General features: G+C 42.8%; 1 protein-coding gene across 21 annotated transcripts in view; it reads right to left on the bottom strand.

The window, feature by feature from the left end:
- Cadps (calcium dependent secretion activator) overlaps positions 1 to 24,598 on the bottom strand; it is a 457,300-nt gene that overhangs the window by 237,744 nt on the left and 194,958 nt on the right. For all 21 annotated transcript variants that reach the window (XM_036199656.1, XM_036199648.1, XM_036199650.1 and 18 more), the window contains 2 exons: positions 16,269 to 16,349; positions 2,268 to 2,501 (listed from right to left, as the gene is read on the bottom strand). In XM_036199656.1, coding sequence (XP_036055549.1) covers positions 2,268 to 2,501; positions 16,269 to 16,349 — 315 coding nt within the window. The remainder of the gene's footprint in view (positions 1 to 2,267; positions 2,502 to 16,268; positions 16,350 to 24,598) is intronic.

Here is a 24,598-nt window from a genome sequence, read left to right as displayed (position 1 = left end):
TGCTTAAAGCAGTGTGTATGTGGAAACACTGCAATGTGAAGAAGGGCTCTCTCTTTGAGCTGAGCAGAAAAAACAATTTACCTACAGTTAACACACAGCATCCTCAATGACAGTTTATAAGATTAAGTTAGTCTTTCTATACTTTAATTAAATGTACAGAAAGTTGATCTGTTCTCTTGATTCCCTAAATCTAGGATTACCAGCAAAGTCTGTCTGTCTGTCTGTCTTTCTCCCTTCTTCCCTCCCTCCCTCCCTCCTTCCCTCCCTCCCTCCCTCCCTCCCTCCCTCCCTCCCTCCCTTCCTTCCTTTCTTTTTTTCATTTTTTTGAGACAGGGTTTCTCTGTGTAGCTTTGCACCTTTCCTGGAACTCACTTGGTAGACCAGGCTGGCCTCGAACTCACAGAGATGCACCTGGCTCTGCCTCCTGAGTGCTGGGATTAAAGGCATGTGCCACCACCACCCAGTCACCAGGCAATTCTTATGGGATTTGCTATGTCTATCCTCCCTCCCCGCTCCCTCCTCCCTTCATTCCTCCCTCCCACCTCTCTCCTTCTCTTCTTCTTCCTCTCTGTCTCTATCTCTTTTTTTCCTATCTCTGTCTCTTTCTCTCATACAAGAAAAGATTTCGGACATTTTATCATGAAGCAATAATAAATATTTGAGGGAACAAAGTGGCTTACCTTGACTTGAACATTATAAAAAGTTATCAAAATATCACATGTGTATAATTTTATGTCAGTTATATATGTATATATGTGTGTGCACAGATTTTTGAGTGCCATTTACCTTTGATAAGTTATATGTGGTTCTCAAACTTTGGAGTACATAAAAATAACTAAATCCAAGTTTAGTGTGACAGGCCCATAATCCCAGGTACTCAGAAGGCTGAGGCACTAGGGTTGCAAGTTCAAAGCCAGTCAGGGATACACAGTAGATCTAATGCCAACCTGGACAACATAGGGAGACCTTCAAAATAAAAGATAAAGACGAGAAATACAATACCCCAGTGGCTGAGGGCTTGTCAAGAACATGCAAAGACTGTGTTCAATCCCCAGGATGGCAAATCAAACTTCCCCTGTGCTTCAATAGCTTGTTAAAGCACATCCCAGGCTGTCCTCTTTCCTCACAGCTTTCTTGAGGCATATTTCATGTGCCATACAATTATCCCACTCTAGGTGTACAGCTCTGTGACTATTTAATAAGCTTATCAAGTTGTGAGACAATAATCTTAAATTGGCTGTAGGCCACACATACCAGCAATACACCATATGTATGCCCATTTCTACATTCAACCTTACATAACATACTACTAACCTCTCTAATTCTGCAGATTAGCCTTCTGGACGTTTGATATCAGTAGGGTCATACTACAGGTCACATGTTGCATCTGACTTCTTGTACTAAGTATAATACTGATGAGGTTCATCCATATCAATGTGTGTTTCAAGAAGTGTTCTTTTCACTTGCCATATAGTATTCTGCTGTACAGGTATGTTATATTTTCTTCCTATCCATTCACTCAATGAGTGGGATTAAGAGTGTTAGTATTTTTGGCTATTATGGCCAAAAATACTGACTATGCTTCCAAACATATTTGTGGGGACATGTATTTTCAGTTCTATTGGGAGGGTATCCAAGCATAGAATTACTGTATAACATTGTGGTTGTATATTGAACTTTTTGAGAAAATGCTAACTTAGTTTCTAAAGTGGCTGTGCTGTTATATATTCCTATCATTTATAGACTCTGGTTAAGTGGGACTTTGATAGTACTCAGCAGTCTGAGTACTGACCAGTTTCCAGTGAATTTTGATGCTGGTGGATCAAAACCACTCAATAGGAAAACATGAAGAGCCAATGTGTAAAGAGACATTATAGAGGAATGCATTGATATGCAGAATACTCTTCAGCATTAGCCTGGACAGATTCTTACACTGGAGGCTGAAATAAACTAAAACAAAACAAAACACTCACTACTACCATACAGCCTCCAGGAAAGATGATGGGAAAAAGACATCTATAACCCATGTCAATGATGCTAGGCCATCCCTCTCAATGTAGGCTTTTAAAAGTATAGGCTTTCTAAATTGTTAAAAATCTTCCCAGAATCCTTGAGTACTGCTTTCAGAAGGGGAAAACTACAAAATTATATTTGGCAGGTAGTTCTACAGATTGGACTTCCTTAGGAGCAATGTGGGTCCTGGCAAGGGGGATGGTATACTTGCTGTGTGTATACCAGTACACTTTCAGGGATTTGAGGCTTTTTACCTCCAAGGAGAAGGATAGCAGGACATCTGACTTGGACAGCTGGTTCTCACTCTCCTCGCCCATGTCAATGATGGAAGCATTGTGGCTGCGTTTGAGCTTTTGCAGCTTGAACTCTCCACCCTTGGACACTGGCATGCTCTCCAAGTTGGCCATCAGCAGGTTCACAGAGGACTTCAGCTCCTCAATGTACATGTTCTCCATTTCTTTAGATACAAACTTAGGAAATTTGCGTTCCTTGTAAAAGAAAGGGAAAAGTAAAATCAGACCCAATTTACATAGGAAGTTTGTACATCAGAGTGCCACTTCTGATCACATCAACCATTAGTGAATTTTCCCTGATGTTATGGAAGTGTGTTAAGAAAACATTCCATCTGGATGTGGAAAGGCCTGCTTCTAGTTATATTTAATCTCCAACAGGTAGGAACACAGACATAAACATCTAGTAAGAAGGAGGAAAAGTTTGATTATAGCTCGATTTTTTACCTGGTTTTCTCCAGAAAATTTGATTTATGGAAAGAAAAATGGATGATGGTTTTTTCAAATCCAGTCCCAGTTCCAACAATTGTTTTCTTCTTTGTCAAAATGCAGTCAAGTTGTTTGTAAGTTCAGAAACAGAAGCATACCCTATTTCTGGAAGTTGGTAGAGATTTTCTCACAGAAATAATTCAAAAATAGCTCATTTGAAATGTTTCAATCATAGACTTTGGCTATTTCTAAGAATACTTACTAGTTCCTAGAAAAATTGGAAAAATAATGAAGTAAAGAGAAATAGGATCACAATCCCTCAGGAAAGTAGCAGGCCAGCTGAGCATCCGAGCTGACCACCGCCATTCTACCTCCTGGCTTCAGCAGGGAAGGTAAGAGACCTGACCATGTTACTTGCTTGTCTGCTTAGACCTTAAGTTGCCTGAGAGCCTTGAACATTCTCTGGATTGGTGACCTTATCAAATAAAATTGCTCTGTAAACCCTACTCTCAGTCTACTGATGGGGTGAGGGGCAAGTCAAATCTGTTTGGCTTTCATTTTATTTTATGAATTATAGACAAATCCAATTTAAACTGATATAAATAACTCAAGGAACTGATTGGCTTGGAAATGTCTCAGGATAAACTCAGCTTCTAGTGAGGCTGAAACCACAGCTCCAATGATATAATCCCAAACAAGTTTTTCTGCAAAACCTTGGTTTTTAAAGTCTCTGGTGTGATAGTTATTTTGATTGCTAACACGATGGGATTTAGAATCCCCATGGAAACAAATATCTAGGCACATCTGTGAGGGTGTTTCTGGTTTAGGTTAATTGAAGACCCACCTATTCCATGACTGATTAAACAGGAGAAGTGACTATTAGCATTCACTGCTCTCTGCTTCCTGACTGGATACAGTGCAGCCAGCCACCTCACACCCCGCTGCTGGGCCTTCCCCACCAATGGATTCCACTGTCAAAGAAAGAACCAGAAGAATTCCTTCCTTCCTAAACTTGCTTCTCATCAAATATTTTGTCCTAGAAACAAGAAAATCAATGATATATCAAAATTAGCTCTGTGCTCAGTGTAGTTTCATTCAATGTCCCCAAACATTGCTGAAGATCTGGAAATCATGGCATCATATCACATTATTTATGGAAAGGATAAATTTTTGGCTTTATGAGAAATTAAGGGATCTTTTGTCTCAGGAAATCCTACCCAAAGTCTGACTTATTAGCCTACTCTGAAGCAATGTCTATGAACAGTAATAAACTACGCTGATTTACCTAGGTGTGAGTCTCATTTTCTTTCCACTTGGCTGGGATAGATCTTCATCTAGAGCACATGGAACATGAATTGATTTGATTATTTTGTGTGCCAAGGATAAGATGTCTATTACATGCATGCTCAACTCAAAGTCAACTAACTAATTCTGCTAAACGACTAGCAATCCAACAATTCAGTCTTAAGCAACTGACTTGAGAAACATCAAGAATTCAGTGGTTCTATCAATGAAGCTAAAACAAATGATCATTTCACTGATTGTTGGCTGCATATTGAATCAATTCAATGATGAATAATATATTCAACAAAGAAGAGAGAGAGAGAATGGACAAACCACAGAGAAGTGAGGATAGAGAGAAGTAGGAAGAGAGAAATGCACACAGGAAGGAGAAACCACAAGAAAAGCAGTGGAAATGAAGCTTGATTTCTACTAGATTTTAATTCCCACAAGGCCTAGTATTTCCTCTTGAATGTTAGCTCTTTGGTATTGTGATTCAAATAGAAAATGTCCTCCATAGGGTTATGGGTTTGAACACACAGCTGGTATTTGGGAAAGGTATGGAACCATTAAGAGGTGGAGCCTTACTTGAGGAACTATGGCATTGGGGGTGGGCTTTGAAGTTTTAGAGTCTGGTTCCACTTGTCTCTCAGTATCCTGAATGTTGAAGCAATATTATTAAGCAGTTTCCCGATCCCACCTGTGGCCATGTCCTCCTGCCGTAATGGATTCTATCCCTCTGGAACTATAAGCCAAAATAAGCCCTTTCTCCCTTAAGCTATTTTTGTCAAGATAATTTTTATCACAGTAAATGAAATGAATATTGTAACAGGAATATTAAAGGTACTTATTAATAAAAAACAAACCTGGAGCAGATATTGGGGTGAATGCTGGAAGATCAGAGAAGCAGAACAAGCCACAGCCACCTCACCTTGCCAATTCCTCAGCTGATCCTGTTTCCTCAGACTGGAAGCCTCTGATTCCTCATCTAGAATCAATCTCAGCTGAACTACTGCTCAAAAGCCTAAAAGCTTAACCAGGCTTCCTGGTTTTCACACCTTATATACCTTTCTGCTTTCTGCCCTCACTTCCTGGGATTCAAGGTGTGAGTCACCATGCCTGGCTGTTTCCAGAGTGGCTGTTCTGTTCTCTGACCCCTGATAAGTTTATTAGGGTGCACAATATTTTGGGGAACACAATACCACCACAAATACCTGGCAATCTCCTTTTTCCTTTAATAATTCCCCTTAACCACTAGCTGGCTAGAAGAGTGTTTTGCTCTTGCCAGTGTACAACGTTCACTCAGATACATGCTGATCTTCCTACAGGACTCGGTGAGTGATGTCTTCGGGCTGTGCCAGGTTCTGGTCTATCTACAGGGTGTTTCCTAAGGTCGGGACCCTTTTCTTCTTGCCCCCTGGTGCCTCTCAGCTTTCTTGTTTTCTTCCACATTCAACTTCAATACTTCTCCATGTCAGGCATCCATTTTCTGGGCATCACTTATTGAAATGGCTAGCTGTATGCAAAACACACGTAATTTCACACAACTCTATGTGAAACCTAACCCTCAGTGTGATGATATTTATGATGAGACCTTTAGAGACTGACTAGGTCTTAGGGGCACAGCCTGTATGAACTAGATAATTTCCTTTAAAAGAAGACCCAGGTTTGCTCCTCTTTTTAAAATAAAATTAAATAAATATTTTTATTTTACAATTAATTTAATTTTACATATCAGTCATGGATTCCCCTGTCCTCCCTCCTCCCACCCCCCCAGCTTTCCCCCTCAACTCACCCCCCATTCCCACCTTCTCCAAGGCAAGAGTCAGCCCAGCCTGGTAGATTCAGTTGAGGCAGGTCCAGTCCCCTCCTCCCAGCACCAAGGCTGAGCAAAGTGTCCCAGCATAGGCCCTAGGTTCCAAAAAGCCGGCTCATGCACTAAAGACAGGTCTCGGTCCCACTGCCTGGAGGCCTCCCAAACAGTTCAAGCTCATCAACTTATCCAGAGGGCCTGATCCAGTTCCATGGGGGCTCCTCAGCTATTGGTTCACAGTTCATGTGTTTCCACTAGTTTGGCTATTTGTCCCTGTGCTTTTTCTAATCATGGTCTTGATATCTCTTGCTCATATCCCTCCTCTCTCTCCCTGGTTGGACTCCTGGAGCCCCTCTTCCATGTGAGGACATGATGAAAAGATGACTGTCTAAGGACCAAGGAGAGAGCTGAGATCTTGCTGCTTCCTTGGCCTTGATTTTCCCATATTCTGAAACTAGGGGAAATAAATTTCTAGCATTTATTTTTAGAGCAGCCTGAATAGATGAAGATAGCATACTTATTATCAACGAATCATCCATGAAATACATTTGCTTAGTGTATGTCTTTCCTTCTGAGCTATAAATCATGGTCATACCATCTTGATATCCCACTAAAAATTCTTGATATCCAACATAATGTGTAACACTTAGTAAGCATTCAGCGCACATGAATTGAGTGACTGGGTTAATGGCTTGTCAAAAAGTCTATATGAAATATTAATGTAGCTACCACTCAGCTGTGAGGAGAGATGGGATGATTATGAATTAAGTTTAGGAAGAACACTGGAGTTGTGTTTTTCCACAGCAAATGAGTACGAGGGTCTCAAAATCTACTCAGCAACCTCAGAGTTTTGGTTCCTTCAGGAACCTTTGAGTGCAATACTTACCACCTAATTATACTCACACTGTGTGGTACTTTCTAAACACACTATGGGTGGATGTGAGAGCAGCAGGGTGGAAATGATGTTATTGACAGAAGTTAGTGGTGAGTCAATGTGAGAGGTTCTCCAAAGCCCAATATCTCTAAAACTTCCACACAGCACTTAAACTTCCTCATTCTTAAACTCCATCAAGGGACAACAGGGGTCCTTAAAACTGTGGCAAACTTGGTGCAGAGCCTTGAAGGCATGGGAACTTGAGTGCTAGGCCATTCTGACTTGGAAAAACACACAAACCTATGAACACTGTGCCTGCCACTAGGATTATACCCTCTGGTGGGAGGGTATAATCATTTTCTCGGGGCCTCACAGTTATTGGATGGGGGTGATGAGTGCAGAAACATCAAAGTAAACATTCTAATAGACATGCAAGAGAATGTGAATGCTTCCAGAGAAAACTAGTGGGGCCTCACAGAGGAGCTATATTTGGCTAAGGGTCTGGTCAATGAAGAAGAGTTTGCCTTGAGGTTGAGTTAGCTGAGAACAGAGCAATTAGCATTTTCTTCTTCCTGTGAAAGGTATAGACAATCATGAATCCAAGAAGATTTCGATGACTAAACATAGTCCCCACAGAGTTTGTTTCCTCATTCTCGATACACATGTTCCCTCTGGAGAGTGAAGAGTATAGTGCATACTCATGCTGTGAGTAGTCTCTGTATCACACAAAGGCTGCCGAATGGCAAAGTTTACATCCCAAGATTTAAAGTACAATGTTCTGACCTATCACCTTTATCTGCATTTTAAAGCTCAAATGTTATTATACATGGGGATATTTGAAGGGGAAGGGGGAAATGGGATCTTTCATTTTTACTGCCAGTTGCTGTATTTGCCAAGTGGATGGGGAGAGAAAAAATAGCATATTATGAAGTAGTATTGGCTAGTCAGCTTTGAGAGAGTGCATCAAGTCTGGTCTCTTTTGTCACATACTTCCTTGGGATTCACTTAAGGTTTTGTGTATGTGCATGCATGTGTGTATGTGATATATATGCTTGCATGCATGATGTCTCTGTGTGTATGTGTGTTCATGTGGGTGCAAGCACACATGTGGAGGTTTGAAGACAACCTTGGGTGTTGGTCCTCACTTTCTCCTTTTTTGAAGCATGGCCACTTTGTTATTTGCTGCTGTGTATGCCAGCCTAGGTGGTTCATAATTCCTGCAGGTTCTTCTGTCCCTGCCTTCCATCTTGCTACAGGAACGTTGGGACCACAGACATGTTCTACCACACCTGTTTGTATGTGTGTTGTGGTCCTCAGGTCCTCATATGTATGCAACAAATGCTACTGAATCATCTTCCTTGCCTCACTTTATGCCTTTAATTCCTCTGTCTTGACATGTTGGAAGAAGACCCAGTGAATGTTTGCAGACCTCACCATTCTGTTGCAGAGTTACTTCCCATCAAACTCTGCATGAGAGCACTGGAAAACCCAAAGAATAATCACTCTTCTCAGAAGTTGGACAGTTTTAAATGACATCATAAAAAGAGCTTCATAAAGTTGAAGCCTGCAAGGAAAAATGAGGCTATTTTTTTTCCCTTTAGCCTTGAGAAGAAACAGCTTCTGTCAATCTAGGCTGTGATTCTTGAGGGGAATTTTTAGTGGCAGACTCATTACAAACACTTTTCAAAGTAACTGTTCCCAGATAAGAAAAGTGTAGCTGCCCATTTCCATTGTCCCTTTTATAGTCATCAAAATGACAACAAGAGTTTTCTATTCATATTGCTTTATGAAAGACATAGTGTGGGGGTGGTATGGTGTCCTCCAAAGAAAATCTCTGTTGGCCACTTACTTTTGTTCTGGCCTGACAATACTGCTCATTTTGACAGTCACCAGGGTTAACCATGTCCAGCCACACTAGTGGAATATTATAACATCTCTAAGCACTATAAGATCCTCTAGCCATTGCCTTTTCCTTCTAGGTATTGAATATTTATCCACAAAGAATGGATGGGCTGTGTGTGAAAGCTGACAAGTCTACTCTCACTGAAAGAGTGGCCCAAAGTCTCAGATGACATCCTTAAATGATCAGGAGGAAGATGACAGAAAGACACTTTAGGTAGAGGAGCTCACTAACAGTCTTGCAGCTATATCATCCGCCTCCCCCCACAATACTTTCTGGGCCCCCTCCTGTTTCAGGTGCTATGGTTTTCAATGGGAAGTGAAGGAGTCAGCTAGGGGTGATGATTATGGGAACACTTGCCACAAAGCCTCCTATTAGATACCATGGGGAACATGATGCTATAGACAAATCCACAGAAGGCATCAGGAACCTTATCTAGCATACATGAACAAAATGAACTCCACTCTGCATCCTGAGTTGATGCTTGCTGGCTTTCTGATGTTTTGTAACCAGCTGGGGTTTGGTTTCAGATTGAAATGTAAAAAATAAACCCCATAGAGTTCCTATGAAGAGCAAAAGACATTAAGAAACATGGATATTTGATCTGTGATATTGTTCTGTATTGTGTGAAAATGTGTTACTCTGATTCGTTGATAAATAAAGCTGTTTGGCCAATGGTAAGGTAGAATAAGGTTAGGTGGGACATTCTAACTAGAGAGAGAGGAAGGAGAAAGACAGAATTGAGGAGATGATGCTACCTGCCACCAGGAGAAACAAGATGTAAACTACTGGTAAGCCATGAGCCACGTGGCAAAGTATAGATTTATAATAATTTAAGAAGTAACAACTAGCTTGCGAGAAGCCTGCCATGGCCATAGTTTAAAAATAATAAAAGCCTCTGTGTGTTTATTTGGGTCTGAGTGGCTGTGGACTGTGTGGGACACAGGAAAACTTTCATCTACAGATACTTATTGACCATGGCTTCAGTCTCATCATCTATCTATCTGTCTGTCTTTCTCCATATACATACCAAGTATTATGCTGCCACTATCACCCAAGAATTACTAGTAATGACAGTGGCTGCAATAAATGTAATTGGGCTAGCTCACATCTACAGCATTCTGTGTACTGTTCACTGGTCACATGATGAGCAGCCCTGTGAGACAATGGCTGCTATTTCTCTCCATTTTTCTGGAAGCAAATGGGATGGAAAACCATGGCAATTCTAAGTAGAGCTTGGTATGAAACCCAGAAGCCTGGCTCAAAGCTCATGCGAGCTCTAATGAGCAGGACTATCTGGGACCGAAGGTCAGCAGAGACAGAGCTGAGGTGCTATGGTGATACCTCACTGCATGAGCACCCCATGTCATTTTATTTTACAACACTTGATCAGCAGAGTTTGTGTATAGCCAACTCCTTCACAGCAGTGGCTGCTCCACTGTTTCCTAATCAACATGCACTGTATGGGGTAAAGTGCAGTGGCAAGGAGAGGTGGGTACATTGGCTGTAAGAATGGCCATCCTGGCAGAAGTTTGTCATTGTCAGCACAGAAGATGCTAGGAGCATTCTGGAGTCAGGGGTAGTTTCTGGGGTCAATTCCTTTCCAGATTTGTTCTCATCTTTTCAACTGTAAACTGATGGCTTACCTTTGCTTCTTGCATTCCCCCCACTTGAAAGGGATTTGGGGTACCTGCTGAGCACCCAGTGTTTTCCTTGGACTCCAATTTTCCTGGGTTTTCACTGCCTGATACGTGTGACAATTGGATCTGCCTATATGTATCTATTCAAGCAATCCTGGGAGTGCACTACTGTGTGCTACACACTTGTACTGCCACTCACACAAGGTGAGTACCAAGTACACCATTAGTTTGCAAGCTGAGACTTTCTTGCAGTCCTCTACTGGGAGACTTCATTACACTTTAGTGTATAGCAATGCTAGGCCAAACTTCTCTATCAGAAAAATATTTCAATATTATTCCTTATTTGATGCTTATAACACTGTCCATGTATATGACAGTGATTTTTGCTTTGCTCTGCACAGAATAGAGGTCCAAAAAAGAATTCCATCAAATTAAACTGGATATGTAAGCTGAGGATAACTTTGAACTTCTGATTGTCCTGACTTCACCTCCAGAATGCTTAGATTGTGGACCTGCACCATCATGTCCTATTTATGAAGCACTGGGGACTGAAGTTGGGGTTTCATCCATGCTAGGCCAGCATGCTACCAACTGAGCTTCATCTCCATCCCCATAATTCCACATTTAAATCATGGCTTGAGAAGCCACTGGTGCTTTGCTCATCATTGTTGGTGGCTGATACCATAAAACTCCACTGTTTGTGTTATATAACCAGCTGGACAATTGTGGAGTCTTACCCCAAAATATGTCCAGAAGAACTGGCAAGTATCACAGCTGAGCTATTGCCACAGGCTGTCTGCTTAAGCCCCAGAGTCAACTTTTGATCATGCAATTTAAATAATTTAGACTTAATTTTTAAATTAAGTGAAATTTGGGGCTCCTTTAATATCAATGTGAGAGGATTTGGAAAAATGTTTGAACAGGGATTAAGTATTTTCTATGAGATTAAAGAATGTGTTCAGATCTCTGGCTCCAGTTTTCGAGGGAATGTGGGTGGTGCCTGGTGAAGCCACACCTGGCTTGTGTACTGGCACCTTCCACCTGGGATAATTCTGGATGCCGGTGTGACTGAATTGACAGTTCACCATTTGGGGCTGTGACCACCAGCTGGCTCACTCTTGCTGTCCTTCTGTCTGAAGCAGAGAGGACACACACATGCCAACTGTTGATACATCTGATGAGAATGTTTCCTGCAGAAACAGCAGGGATCATACAGTCCCTTTTTCAGAGTCCAAATATCACCGTGGAGAGCATTCTGAATTCCAGGAGATGGTTCTACCTATCACTGCTACTGGCCCAGTGCAACTATATAAACCGAAGGGGATACAGAAACGTTAGTGAGGAGGAATAGTTGTTTGTTGGAGTGGTTGCTGTCAGGGAGAGAGGAGGAGGAGGGTGGGGGACAGGTCTTCCTCTCCTGTCCTGGAGGCTCCTCCTGCTTCTCTGAAGACAGGACTCTTCTTTCTGCTTGCTAGACGAGTGAACTCAGGCACTGCAATTACACCTTCTGATTTACCTGTTCAGAGGAGAATTACTGTAATGCCAAGGACTGTTTGTAACAGGCCTAAGTGACAACCAGTTTGAAATCTCAGAGCCAGTGCCCAGACCATTAAATAAAGGGCTCATTAGCGACAGAGAAGAAAGCTTGAAGGAGAGGTTTATTGGACCCTCAGACATGGGTCAGGAGGGAGATGAAGACCTGTATTTGGAAGGTAACTCAGTAAAACTAGAAAGCAAATTAGTCAAGAATACAGTTTTTTAATCAGAGTAACCTTGGTCATATCTTCTCTGTATTAGCCTTTGCACTGAAAAAGAATAGCCTTACCACAAGGTTGGGAGGGTTCAAGGAATATCATGTGTAATAACTATAGGAGTCTGGAGCTTAGTCAATACTAACAAGGAGGAGTTAATGGTATTAGTATATCTGGGATAACCCCACTTTATACTGACCCAACAGTACTGCTGTTTAGAAACTGCCTCATCCTGAGGGCACATTACCAGCACCCATGTATCCAGTGAGGCTCTTGCCTGTACTCCACAGTGGGTTGAGAATCCATTACCAGCACCCATGTGTCCAGTGAGGCCCTTGCTTTTATTCCACAGTGGGTTAGTTGACTGTACTAGGGTTAGGCTTGTACAAACTTGGGCAAATCCTAGGCATGATTCTTAGAACTATGAGTCTGAAGGAATTAGGGAGACAAGGAGGAAGTAACAGGATCTGGAGAGATCAGTGAGTGGCTGATGGTTTCCTTTTTGTATATTTTAAAGCTGTGGGATAGCCAGACAGCCCATCTGGGAAGCAAGGAGAGCTGGCTTACAGAGGAAGGACAGATGACCAATGTGATACAGGGACGGCAGACAGAAGTCCTGTCCCTTCACAGCCATTGACTCTAGCTCTCGCCACAGGTATGGCTGTTCTTCACCCCTGATCCTTATGCATCTTGATCCTTGCACCTACCCTGTCTTTCACATAAGCTTTCTCTAGTCAGTGCAGTTAGAAGTGCTCAGCCCATTTTGTAAATCCATCACAGGAGAGAGCAGAGAGGATTGAATATGATAGGTGGATGGGTATCCGTAACTTCTGGTTACCTTCAACCATATGTGTTGAACTGCACACCTCACTAAAATTTACTGCCATTACCGATGTTAGTAATAGATAAAATTAGAAAAACCAGGGCATCCCAAAGAAAGACAAACAGAGGTGCATCATTTAAATTTGTCAAGAGATAGCTGATATGCAACTTCTTCATATTTTATTTAATGATTGGTAGATCCAACTAAATTTAGGGAAAAATAGTCACACAATGAAAACTCAAAAGTTTCTAGAATCACACATGCAAACACTGAGACTGTCCCTTGGCATCACAAAGGATTCCCTGTCTCTTCCTCTTTCTGAGTTACTCTGCAGACATCTTTCTACCAACATTACCAACTTTAGCCTGCTGTCCAAAGTCCTAAGAAAGAGAATAATTGGTTTGGTTTGTATCATATATCATTTATGAGTCAATTAATCATGACTGGGGAGGCTAGGAGTTGTATTTTGTTCCCTTAATGAAGAACACATTCTAGCACCAGCGATCTTAGAGCTGGGGATAAAGCTCAGTGGTAGAGCAAAGAAGGTCAGGACCAATGCCAATGAGCTCTCACAAGGGCGATACTGACATGGAAGAACACTCCAGAAGATAATGGACAACTTCTACAAGAACAGATAATAGTGATGAGATGACATCACATAGGGGCTCTTCATGCCTTTCACTGCTTGAGGATCCTGCATACAAGTCTGAGCTGATTCTATTCTCAGTAAGTAAGAATTAGAAGTCATTTTAATTGCCTGGTTCATTTTTTTTTAAAGAAAGCTTAGTTTAAAGATGTTGGTAGTATTTTACTTTGGATGGGCCTAAAGAGAGAGTTCTTTGATTTTTTTTTTTCCAGAGGTAAGCATATTGACTTACTTACATCAATTGTTAATCTACAGTTTTGAAAAGTTAGAATTAGTCTAACATTACTTTTTGAATTATAATATTAAGCCTAAAAATCCCCCACAAAATCAAAATGTGTGAGCTTATTGATGGAGACGTAATAATTACCCTAGGTAAGCAAATGTTCCAGACTGCTTCAACTTTCCAGAAAATCCACTGAAAGGAAACACTGAGCTTACAGAAGAGGTAAATTCTAAAACCTTAGTGATGTTTACTCCCACATCAAACAGATTTCAAAACACAAGAGCCTTCCATACTACCTTTAGCCAAGTCCATAGCTACACATTATTTATAGCCACCAGACTGACTTTACTATATACTTTAAAGGTGTTCAAAACATAGGATGCCAAACATTTTAGTAAAATTGGGCACCAACAGAGAGGTTTCCATCATGGAGTCTTGGCTTCTCATCTAGTGGGGTTCCTTTCTATATATCCAAACCTTGGGATACTTCTCCCTGTAGCAGGGGGTTTCAGCACGAGGTCCTCTTCTGCCCACCCTCCCTGCTACTTCCAATAACTTTCCATCTGCACCACAGCTCACAGGGAATTGGGGTTGTAGAAATGTTCCGCACTTTGTTCTTAGTGGATAGTGACATTAATTGTGCTTTTAACACATTTCATTAAATATTATTTTAATTAGAAGTTTCTTGAGGCATCCTTAAATTCTTTGCTGGGGTAAATGCCTCTGCCTATTGCCAGCCTGTTATTTCATGAAGCCTACCTACAACAGGTTGAATATAAAAATGTCTGTCCAAAGATTTAAAAATATTAAAGGCTTGGTTGCTGGCATTTGAGAGGTGATTGGATCATAACAGTTCTGACTTCCTTAACGGATTAATCTACTGATCAAATCATCCCCAAATGGATTGTGAAAAGGCAGAGCCACTTTACAGGAAGGTGGTATGGTCTGAATGTTAAATGTCCTCACGTTTGAACATTTGGTCCACAACTGTGGTGCTGCATGGGAAGGTGGCAGAACCTTTAGGACGTGGGTCCTTGATTGAAGAACCTTAAGACTACAGCCTTGCTCACTCCCTGCATCCTGAGTGTGAATGCAATGCAACCATCTAACTTCCTGTTCCTGCCATCATACCTCCCCTGCCCATGGTCATCTCTTACCCACCATGATGGGTTATATTGTTCTGGAAGTCCAAACCAAAATAAACCCTTTCTCTCTTTAAGTTGCTTTTGTTAGGTTGTTTTAAAACAGCAACAGAAAAAGAAACCAAGACACATCTTTGAATGGTACATGTCTCTGAACCCTTCTTGTTTTTTCTGTTTCCTGCATGGCATGAGGTGAGCAGCCTCCTCCACCACATGCCCTTATTGCCTCTACTCAGACTCAGAGGAGTGTTTCAAAGACTGAAATCACAAAAGAATAGAGATCCTTCCTCTTTGAAGTAGTTTTCTTGGGTATTTTGCTACTGCTATAAAAACTAACACGAGATCTCAGTTGAAAGCCCAGCACAGCCCCTTCATTGGTATCTAGCTTGTATAATCTGCATACCTTACTCTCTAAAACAAAGAGGATAAATAAAATATCCTTAGAGAGATGCTGTAATTATTGACTCACAGACTGAATATAAACAGCAAGTCTGATAGAGTCAGAACCCAAGAAACGCTACTGGCACGGATACTAACTATCATAACATGAATGTCAACAACAGAAAAACAGATGATATCAAGCTATAGGCATCAACAATAAGGTATGATCCCGAGTTTAGACAAGGCCTGTTCACCAGGAGACTCAGTCAGGTAAGTAAGGGTCTGACATGGGACGGTGCAAGAACTGCTAAGTTCTCAAGGTAGATGTTTGAGGTCCAAGGCTGAAGTCTGAAGAGAAAGCTCGCTGAATGGAAGGGAGAAGGCTTCCCAGGCTAAGAAAGCAGTGGGTACAAAGACATGGAGCCTGGAACAGGTCTGGTATCTTCAGTGGGAGACTGCCTATGTCTCAGTCCTGGAGCTGTGGTGGCAAATTGTGATGCATGGTGGTAGGTAAAGGAGGCACCTTCTGCTGCCTCAGAGCCTTGGATGCCATTTGAAAGTGGTTTTATTGTACTGGAGCTATGGGGGTTGTGCTGAGGGATTCTGAAGCTCTGCTCTAGGTGGTCACATCTCAGTTTCAGAATGACAACTGGGTATTTGTCACAGTGAGCCATATTCCCACCAGGGCTATTGGAACAACCAAGGCTGCTTCTTCCCTTCCCCCCTCCCCTCCTTTCCTCTTCCTTCCCCTTCCTTCTTCTTCTCTCCCTTTCTCTTTCTTTTGATAGAGTTTCTTGAAGCCAAGGCTGCCCTCAAACTTACTTTGTAGCCAAGGATGACTTTGAACTTGTGATCTTCCTGTCTCTACTTTATGCTGGCACTATAGGTGTACACTGCCATTTTTGGTTTGATTTATACAGTGCTGAGGATAGAACCTGGGGCATCCCAAGTGAGCTCTGTTCCCAGTCCCTCTCCTTCATCTTTTGAAGGCCTTACTGGTCAGTGCACTTCTTGGGTGATACCTTGGCTTGGTTCCAGTATAGAGCCTGTGCAGTCCCTTACCCTGGCTATTTGGTCTGCCATTTGGAGACGTCCATCCAGTTCTCGTCTGATCTGGGCTGCCTGCTCATCTGGATTGTCCAGCTGCATAAAACACAAACAGAAAACAGGGAGACTCTCAGTTGGGTGATAAAAGCCAATGAACCTGTGACTTTTCATCTTATACCACCCTGTGCCCCCACCTTGATCCATGAGTTTATTTTATTTAAAGGTATCTTATAACCAACAAATCCAGTCTGAGTAAAATTTCAAATAAATATATACAGGTAGAGCATGCTAAGCTTGACATTTGAATGACATTGTGTAGTATCTGTCTTTAGAGCCAGATGACTCTAAAGAGTGCTCCTAGTGAGGGTCTGATATGAAGCCTGTTGGGACCCAGCAACAAAGTGCTGTTAGAGTACAGTTATAATACAGTTAATATTCCAGAAAGAAACCAGAGACACATGGCACGGTACAGACAGAGGGTTCTTCTTTCCTGCTCCATGGGAGATTAGTCAACATGATTCTTCCTAGTAAACATTAGGACATTCCCAGGCATTCTCTGGATGGCCACTTCTAATTAGTTGTTTCTAGATCTAAGATCATATCGTTCCCTACCTTCCCTTTTCATGAGAACAACTAGTATAGAAAAATCAGAAAAGCCAAGGCTGGGGTAATTCCCAACTTCTCTGGTTCCAATTTGCCCATCTTTAGAAGGAAGGGTTCAGTCGTGAAATCCCTGTTGCTCTCTACAATCTATGGGGGAGCCTGGGAGACATTCCTTTGAAGCACTGTGTAGGTGTGGCTTAGCCTTCAGAGCTGCAGCTCTCTGCTGGCTGAATCAACCTCTGCTGTGTGAAATCAGCCACCAATCATCTCTAGATGAATTAGACCAGTGTCTTCTAGTAAAATTGTGTTTTCAATAAGTGGTAGGCCATAGCAGTCAATTCCTTTTTTAGGAATTGAAGGTTTCTAAGCAAATTTTATTTCTAAGCAAACCTAACATTAGGCTTCAGGCTGTATTTGGGTCTGTTTTCTTCTGCACATTGTGTCACTCCCAGACAATCTTAGTAGGAAACAGTGCCATTTAAGTGGGATGGTTGTCATTCCTATTTTTAGTACACATTAACTACCCACTAACTAACCAACTAACTAAATATTTTAAGTTCCTTTCTTCTACAAACAGGCATGTGTGTGTGCAACCATATACAGGGGCATGTATGTGTGTGTGTGTATTGACATGCAGGTCTTTGTGCATGTGTGTTTGTATGTGCTGATGTGTATGTGTGTGTAGGCCAGAAGTAAACTTCAGGTGCTGTTCCCCAGGAATCATCAATCATCTACCCTGTTTTATTGAGACAGAGTCTCTCATTAGCCTTGAAATCACCAAGTAGGCTAGGCTGGCTGGTGAAGAAACTCCAGGGTCCTCCTGTCTATCTCCCCTGTGTTGGGATTACAAGAGTATTCTATTATGCCCAGATTTTTACATGAATGCTTAAACTCATGTCTTTGTGCTTTGATTGCAAGCACTTTACTAATTGAACTATCTTTCCAGCCTCTTAAAGCAAATTTCATTCAAAAGTTTTAAGCACAACCATGCTATGAACATGTACGTTTTCTAGTATGATTAAGTGACAGTTCTTCCAAAGCATCATGACTATTAGCTTTCTTTGGTATATTTTATAGAATGTATTAAAAACATCCATTGGACTTTGTGTTGTGCATTTTATACATGTATGGGTGCATGTGGGTGTACTATATGTGTTTGTGTGCATATGTATATATGGTGTGGTATACATGCACTTGTGTGCACATGTTTGTGGGGTCCAGAGATAGACATCTTCCTAGGTTACTCTGTGTCTTATATTTGAATAAAGGATCTCTCATTGAACCTGGAGTTTATCAATTGTCTAGACTGACTGGCCAGTGAGCTCCATGGATGCTGCTGCTTGTACACCACCTCATGAGGTTACTGGCATTTGGGACTATACTAGAGTTTTTATGCGGGGATCTTACGTCTTAGGTTTGCATGGCTGGCATTTGCTGTCACCTCCCAGCTGGTACCATGCATTCTCACCCCTGCCCAGCGCAGGACTTGGCAATGCTTTGTCTTCTCTACTGCTTTGGGAGAGAGACTGTTGCTTTGGTCATGAGAACTGGACTTAGGCACCAACAACACAACAGCTCTGCTGAACCATTTTACTAGATATTCCGGAAGAAGCCCTGAGTGAAGAGGGTGGTGTGAAGCTGGGGGTGCAGAAAGCCCTGGAACAGTTGTGAAGAGGGGACATGAGTAAACACTGGCCATTCAACTACTTCTTATGGGATCATACATCACAATCAGCAGCCCCCATCTCTGCGTCTAGTTGGCACCATGATCAACAGCCCCCCACCATCCTCTATCTCTGCTTCTGATTGGGACCACAATCATCAGCCCCCTCTAAACTCTCATCTCTGCTTCTGATTGGCACACATGGGAATCAGTGTCCTCAGCTGCCTTTAAGCTCCAATGGGCTGCTTTTATCATTTGCCACTGAACATTTTCATTTCTGATCCAGGTGCAACATCTACTCAGACCACTCAGTAATGTCTTGCTTATAATATACATGCAAATGAAATACCCAGTTGCTTCCTGCAAAGCAGCAAAGGGAACTGTTTAGGTCGAAAATTGAAAATTCTGCTGGAAAAGCAGGTGCTCACAGAAGTGACACTACGGCACCAGAAGTAGCCCTGACACCGAGTTTCAGAAGGGCACTGTGTTCTCCAACTGGTATTGTGGGATGGAGTGGTAGAGAGGAGGACAAGCAGGAAAGGTTCATCCTGAGCTTCATTCATTCATTAGTTGACTCATTCACACATTTACACTTCCATTCATGAATAGACCATGTAACAGGGGCAGGAGGGAAAGATGGCTCAGTGGTTAAGAGTGCTTGCTGCTCTTCTGGAAGACCTGGGTTTGGTTCCCAAAATCATCATAAGGAAGCTCATGAATACATGTAACTCCAGCTCCAGTGAATCTTCCAACCTGGCCTCTGACGACACCCTCACACACAGGACATAAACTTACACAGTCACACACACACATCTACACAAACAAAAATTATAGTAATAAGTCTCTAAAAGAGAAGAATACATAAAGGAACAAGACAGAGTGGCCAGAACAGGTACCACTAAGGAGGGAGGATCAATCAGCATTTACTGATGCCTGTTCAAGTCCCAGGACCCTCCTACCTATTTGAGCCTTTTCTAAGGATCATGAGAAACCTTTGTTGACAGACACCACATGGAAGGAATTCTGAGTTCAGAAGGTTACTCTCTCAAAATTAGTAATCCTATCAGCATCACCCAAATCCTAGGAAATTGTTCTACTTACTTCATTTGACTTTGTTGTTGTTATTCTTTTTACACAAAATGGTTTCACAGCAGATACATACTCTGCATGGTTACTTGAGAAGTTGTGCACTTCTCAAAAGGGATACCACACGTTTCAGAGGGAGGGCACTAGTGCTCACTCTACAGCAGAGGAAGCTGAGCCTTGGGAAGAGAGAAAGACAGGCTGACGTAGGGTACTGGGCACTTCAGTTTCCTCTAGCTTATTCATGAACACATGCTCAGCAGTATGTCTGCCTCGGCTTCTTTCTTGTTTCCTGTGATACTGGAGAGTAAGTCCCAGGCCTTGCATATGCTATACCACTGATTGGCTTCCCATGCCCTGCTGGGCTCCTTTTTAAATGCATGCTCCAAACAACCCAACTCTGCACCTTGTACCTTGTACCACAGGTCCACTCAGCACACACAGCTCTCCTTGGAAGTTGAGAAATGTTTGCCCTTGTTTCTTATCATGATTGACAGAATTCTTCTGGGGAGCCTGTGACCATAGATTGACAGCAATGGATATGTATTTATCCTGGATCTGCCCTTAGTAACCATGTGATCTTGGGCAAGTTATGTACCATCTCTGTCCTTTGGGTCTTGTCTTTTCAGGATAACTCTTCCTAAGGTTGCTGAGAGAATTAAGAATATGTAGAAAGTTTTTGGCAGGCACCAACCTTCAGAAAATGGTGGCTGAGGTCATCTGTGCTCTTGTTAAGAGTTGTCTGTGCTGACTGCATTTCTGACAAGATCCACCATGGGGCGGCAAAGGGTCATCAGACAAGAAGGCACCAGATGAGACAGTGTGAGACCCCTGCTGTGAATGTGGGGTCTCTATCTGTTAGTACCATCCTGACCAGAGACTCCCACCACTGACAGATCCTCTAGCTTCTCAGTGTCTTGAACTTTCTCTGGAGTCAGGTCCTTTTGCTCTGCTGGATGTTAATTAGTGGCAGTCACCAGAAGGTGGACCCTGATGCCCAGATAGCTAATTGTCTAAAGAGCAGATTAAAAAGAGAAATATAAATGAAGCTCCCTAAAATAGCCTGGCATAATCAAGAAGGCCATCCTTAACCACTGCATGATATCCAAAAATATAAAGAGAAATCAAATAATTACCTTTTCAAGTACTAAGAAGAGAAAGCCAGAGAGCCCAAGCTTCCATGGAAACGGGGTTCTGTTTACTGTGCTGGTCTTTTCCACTGAGGAAGAGAAAGATCTGCTGCAGAACTAAGCCGAGGGCAAACCTTTCATTGACAGCTCATTAGGGTTCAAAATGTACATGAGCATGAAAGCTCTTTACCTAATTAGACAAATCATCTGCCTACTAGGAGAGGTCAAGCGAGCTTCTGTTTTAACCCGCCCCTCAAGCAAAAGCGATTTCTCTGCTTCCAAAGTGATGAAGACTTAAAACTATGTCGCTGTACATGGGAGTGTCGAGGCTGTGAGTGCAAGCCTTGTGACTCTCTCTGCATCTTGTGTGGCATCTCATCAGGAGGTGAGAGCATCAGTCAATGGAAGTGCACTCAAAGTAGCATCATGTGGAGCCATCTGGATGCAGACCTGAGGTCTAACATGAGGCCATACCTTCCTATCTCCACCACTCCTTCACTGAGTGGCCAACTGTGGCACCCAGCCTTTGTTTCCTCGTCTGTAAAGTGGACATCTCTTTATCTCCTCCAGTCACTCAAAGGCTAGAAACAGCATGCTTTAGTGGGCAAAGGCAGCAAGACCGATTTGGGTCCAAAATTGGGTTTTGCAGTTCTGTTACTGAAAGGGATTTAACAGACCTCTGAACCTTTCTAAGCCTTGGTGTTTTTAGCTGTGACATGAGAATGAAATGTCTTTCCCAACATGATAGAGTGATTAAGCTAGATATCATGTGTCCCACACTATACTGCTGCCATTTAGTCATGGTTCTCACTGCTGAAAAGAGTTCCTAGGGTTATCCTGCTCTAGAGTGGGCACTCACTGGATATGAGCTCTTCTGGACTTACCTTAACTCTTGGACCTTAGGCCAATGTCACGTCTTCTTAGTTCACCTCCCTTCATCTGAGGAAATCTCTATGCCCTTATGTCCCAGGATTCTCCAACGAGCCTGTATTGGCATTCCTCAGAGTTCTGCACTGGGGACAATTAGTCTGCAGGTCCTCTAGCTTTACTGGGAGACGGGAGGCCATAGTCACATAAAATCTGGAAACCCTAATGCTCTACTGCCTGCCTGGATCCAACTGTGTGTTAACACATTTGCAAGCTCTGGAGGCACATTTTGGGATAGGCTTCCTTAGACAAATCTGTGTGCTTCACTTTTCTCATGTCTGAGGATGGAGTTTTGAAAGAAAGTTGAGAGAGGGGAAGAATTTCACTATCCAGATCCATCTGTATCTTTTAAAAACAATTTAATTTTTATGTGTATGTGTGTGTGTGTGTGTGTGTGTGTGTGTGAGAGTGAGAGAGAGAGAGAGAGAGAGAGAGACAGAGAGAGACAGAGAGACAGAGAGATAGAGAGAGACAGAGGCAGAGAGAGAATGCCACATATGTGCAAGTGCTTGCATCAGAAAGGTGTCAGATGTCCTGGAGTTGGAGTTGTGAAATGCTCATGGTAGGTGCTGAGAACCAGTCTCAGATCCTTTGTGAGGTCAGTAAGCACCCTTTCCCATTCGAGCCTTTTCTCCAGACCCAATGTATCAAGATACCTTGGCTGGGAACTTCCTCTGTGGCCTGAGGGGCCCCTGGAGGACTGGCCTTGAACGTTTTCCCCATGGGGGACATCCTTGGCTACAGTTTCTTTGGGCATGCTTGAAGTCCCTGCCATTTACAGGGGACAGTGGTGAGAAGCAGCCCAGTGCTGACTCTTCCCAAGTCATCCCACCAAGAGATACCTTCAATCAACCAAGGGATGATGTGATTCAAATACACAGGAAATGTCAACAGAAAAGGCAGAGGACTTCATGCATCATATGACTAACTGCTTTGTAAAAAACACTCATAGTTCTCAGCCTCAGAACAAAGTGAGATAACTTTAGCCTTAGGACTAGATGGGAAATGACCCAGAGCTGATCCTGGAAAGAGGTTTAGTTATTTCATTTTATTTTTTTGAGACAAGGTCTCATGTATCCTGTGTCTGTCCTCATATTCACTAGGTTGCCAAGCATGACCTTGAATGTCTGACCCTTCTGCCTGTACAAGCATGCCCAGTTTATATGCTGCTAAGGGGTGGAGGCAAGGCTTGGTACTTGCTAGGCAAGCATTCCACCAACTTTAGAGCTGATGGAGTGGCTGTGTGTGCTGCACCAGGTGCCATGCTCTACCCCCAAGATCCTCTGCTGGGGCCTTAGCTGGGAAGAGCTGACCTCTCCTCACTTTGGCATACTCTGTCTTTGCACACACTGTCCACATACTAGAGGCTGTCCATGACATCCTTGGCTTTGTAGCAAATGGGTCTCTGATCTCTCCAGACTTGGATTTGTCTTTTAGCAACACACATGTCTCCATGCCTACTACTTATCACACTGTAATTTTTCTTATACTCATGGGATCATTTGAGGCTCATCTGCTGTTACGATCAAGAGATTGGGGATGGTGTGTTCTGTTCTGCTCATCTGTGCACCCCTGCCTTCACTAGGCAGAAAAGAGACTGGTCGCTCAGTCCCTGGGGAGTGAAGAGAACCACTGACCTGCCAACCACAGGTCTGAGTTAATTAACTGTGACCTAGACAGGGCAAGTATCCTGCCCATAGCCACACACAAGTACCAAGGAAGTTGGTGGCACAGCCCATCTACAAATTTTTGTTTGTCATGCCTTGCTGCTCAATGGCTGTGTTCCAGAAAGTGCTATCCTTTGCTGAAACACGTAAAGACTGAACTTTGCTGGTCTAAAATGTAATCCCTGTTCTGATAACACATCCTTAGTGCTAGACTTCAAGGGATGGGAGGCAGAGCTCTGGTAAACGGGTGGGGTGCAATGGCTTGCAGGCCGGAGTGTAGCACACTTGGCTCCCTTTCTACTTTATGGCATGGCTGCTGGGTGCCCAGAGACTAGTATCTGAGAAGGAGACTGCAGGGCCCTCCTTCCTTCCATGCCTTTCATCCTTCTTCAGAGACAAGCAATCCACAGGCCTGCTACTTCCTGGTGCCCTGCATGATGGGAAGTTAAAGCTGGGACCTAGCTCCGAACCAGGAGACGCTAGTGCCTCAGCTCCTGGCTCAAGAACATATTGAGGTTTGAGCAGCAGCTGTACTATAACATTCACTGCCTGGATGTCCTTCTCATTCCTTTCTGCTCATCTCCTGCTTATCTTTTTTAACGCTGAGGCTGGAGAACATGGTCAGCTACTGTGCCTTCTATACTGTCCAGGTTCATAGCATCCAAGTTCCTTTTCAATTGAATGACCTTGGGCAAGTTGTTTGGGACTCTCTGAGTTTCAGCTTTTAATTTTTTTAACTTCTTTACTCTAACATGGGGATAAAGATGATAATACCACTTCAGGATGATCAGAGGTTAAATGAGAAGGCAAAGATTGGGAAAAGACTTGACAATCAACCACCTTCTCTAAGTCTAAGCAGCCAGGACTTGGCATTATAGTCAACATATGTTTTCCCTTACAAACAATTCTTATCCTGGGAGGTTGTGGGACTGAGAAATTGCTCAGTGGGTAAGAGCACTTGTTATCCAAACTTGTTGATCTGAGGTCAAATATCAAGTGCCCCATGTAAAGAGCTGGGGATGGCAGCACATGCCTGTAGTCCCAGCACTGGTAGCAGAGACAAGTGGTTTCTGGCAGCTTGATGGCCAGGCAGCCTTTCTGAAATGGCAGAGACCCTGTTTATTGAGAATAGGTAGAAAGTGCATGAGGTAAATAACTGGTATCCTCCTCTGGCCTCCACAATCATGGACATGCAAAATTCAGACACACATGAACACACACACACACACACACACACACACACACACACACACACACTCATTCTAACAATAC

Source organism: Onychomys torridus, chromosome 9 (assembly GCF_903995425.1).
Source record: "Onychomys torridus chromosome 9, mOncTor1.1, whole genome shotgun sequence".
NCBI classification, from domain to species: domain Eukaryota; kingdom Metazoa; phylum Chordata; class Mammalia; order Rodentia; family Cricetidae; genus Onychomys; species Onychomys torridus.
The sequence above is the reverse complement of the archived record's forward strand: the minus strand, read 5'-3'. Positions and strand labels throughout refer to the sequence as shown.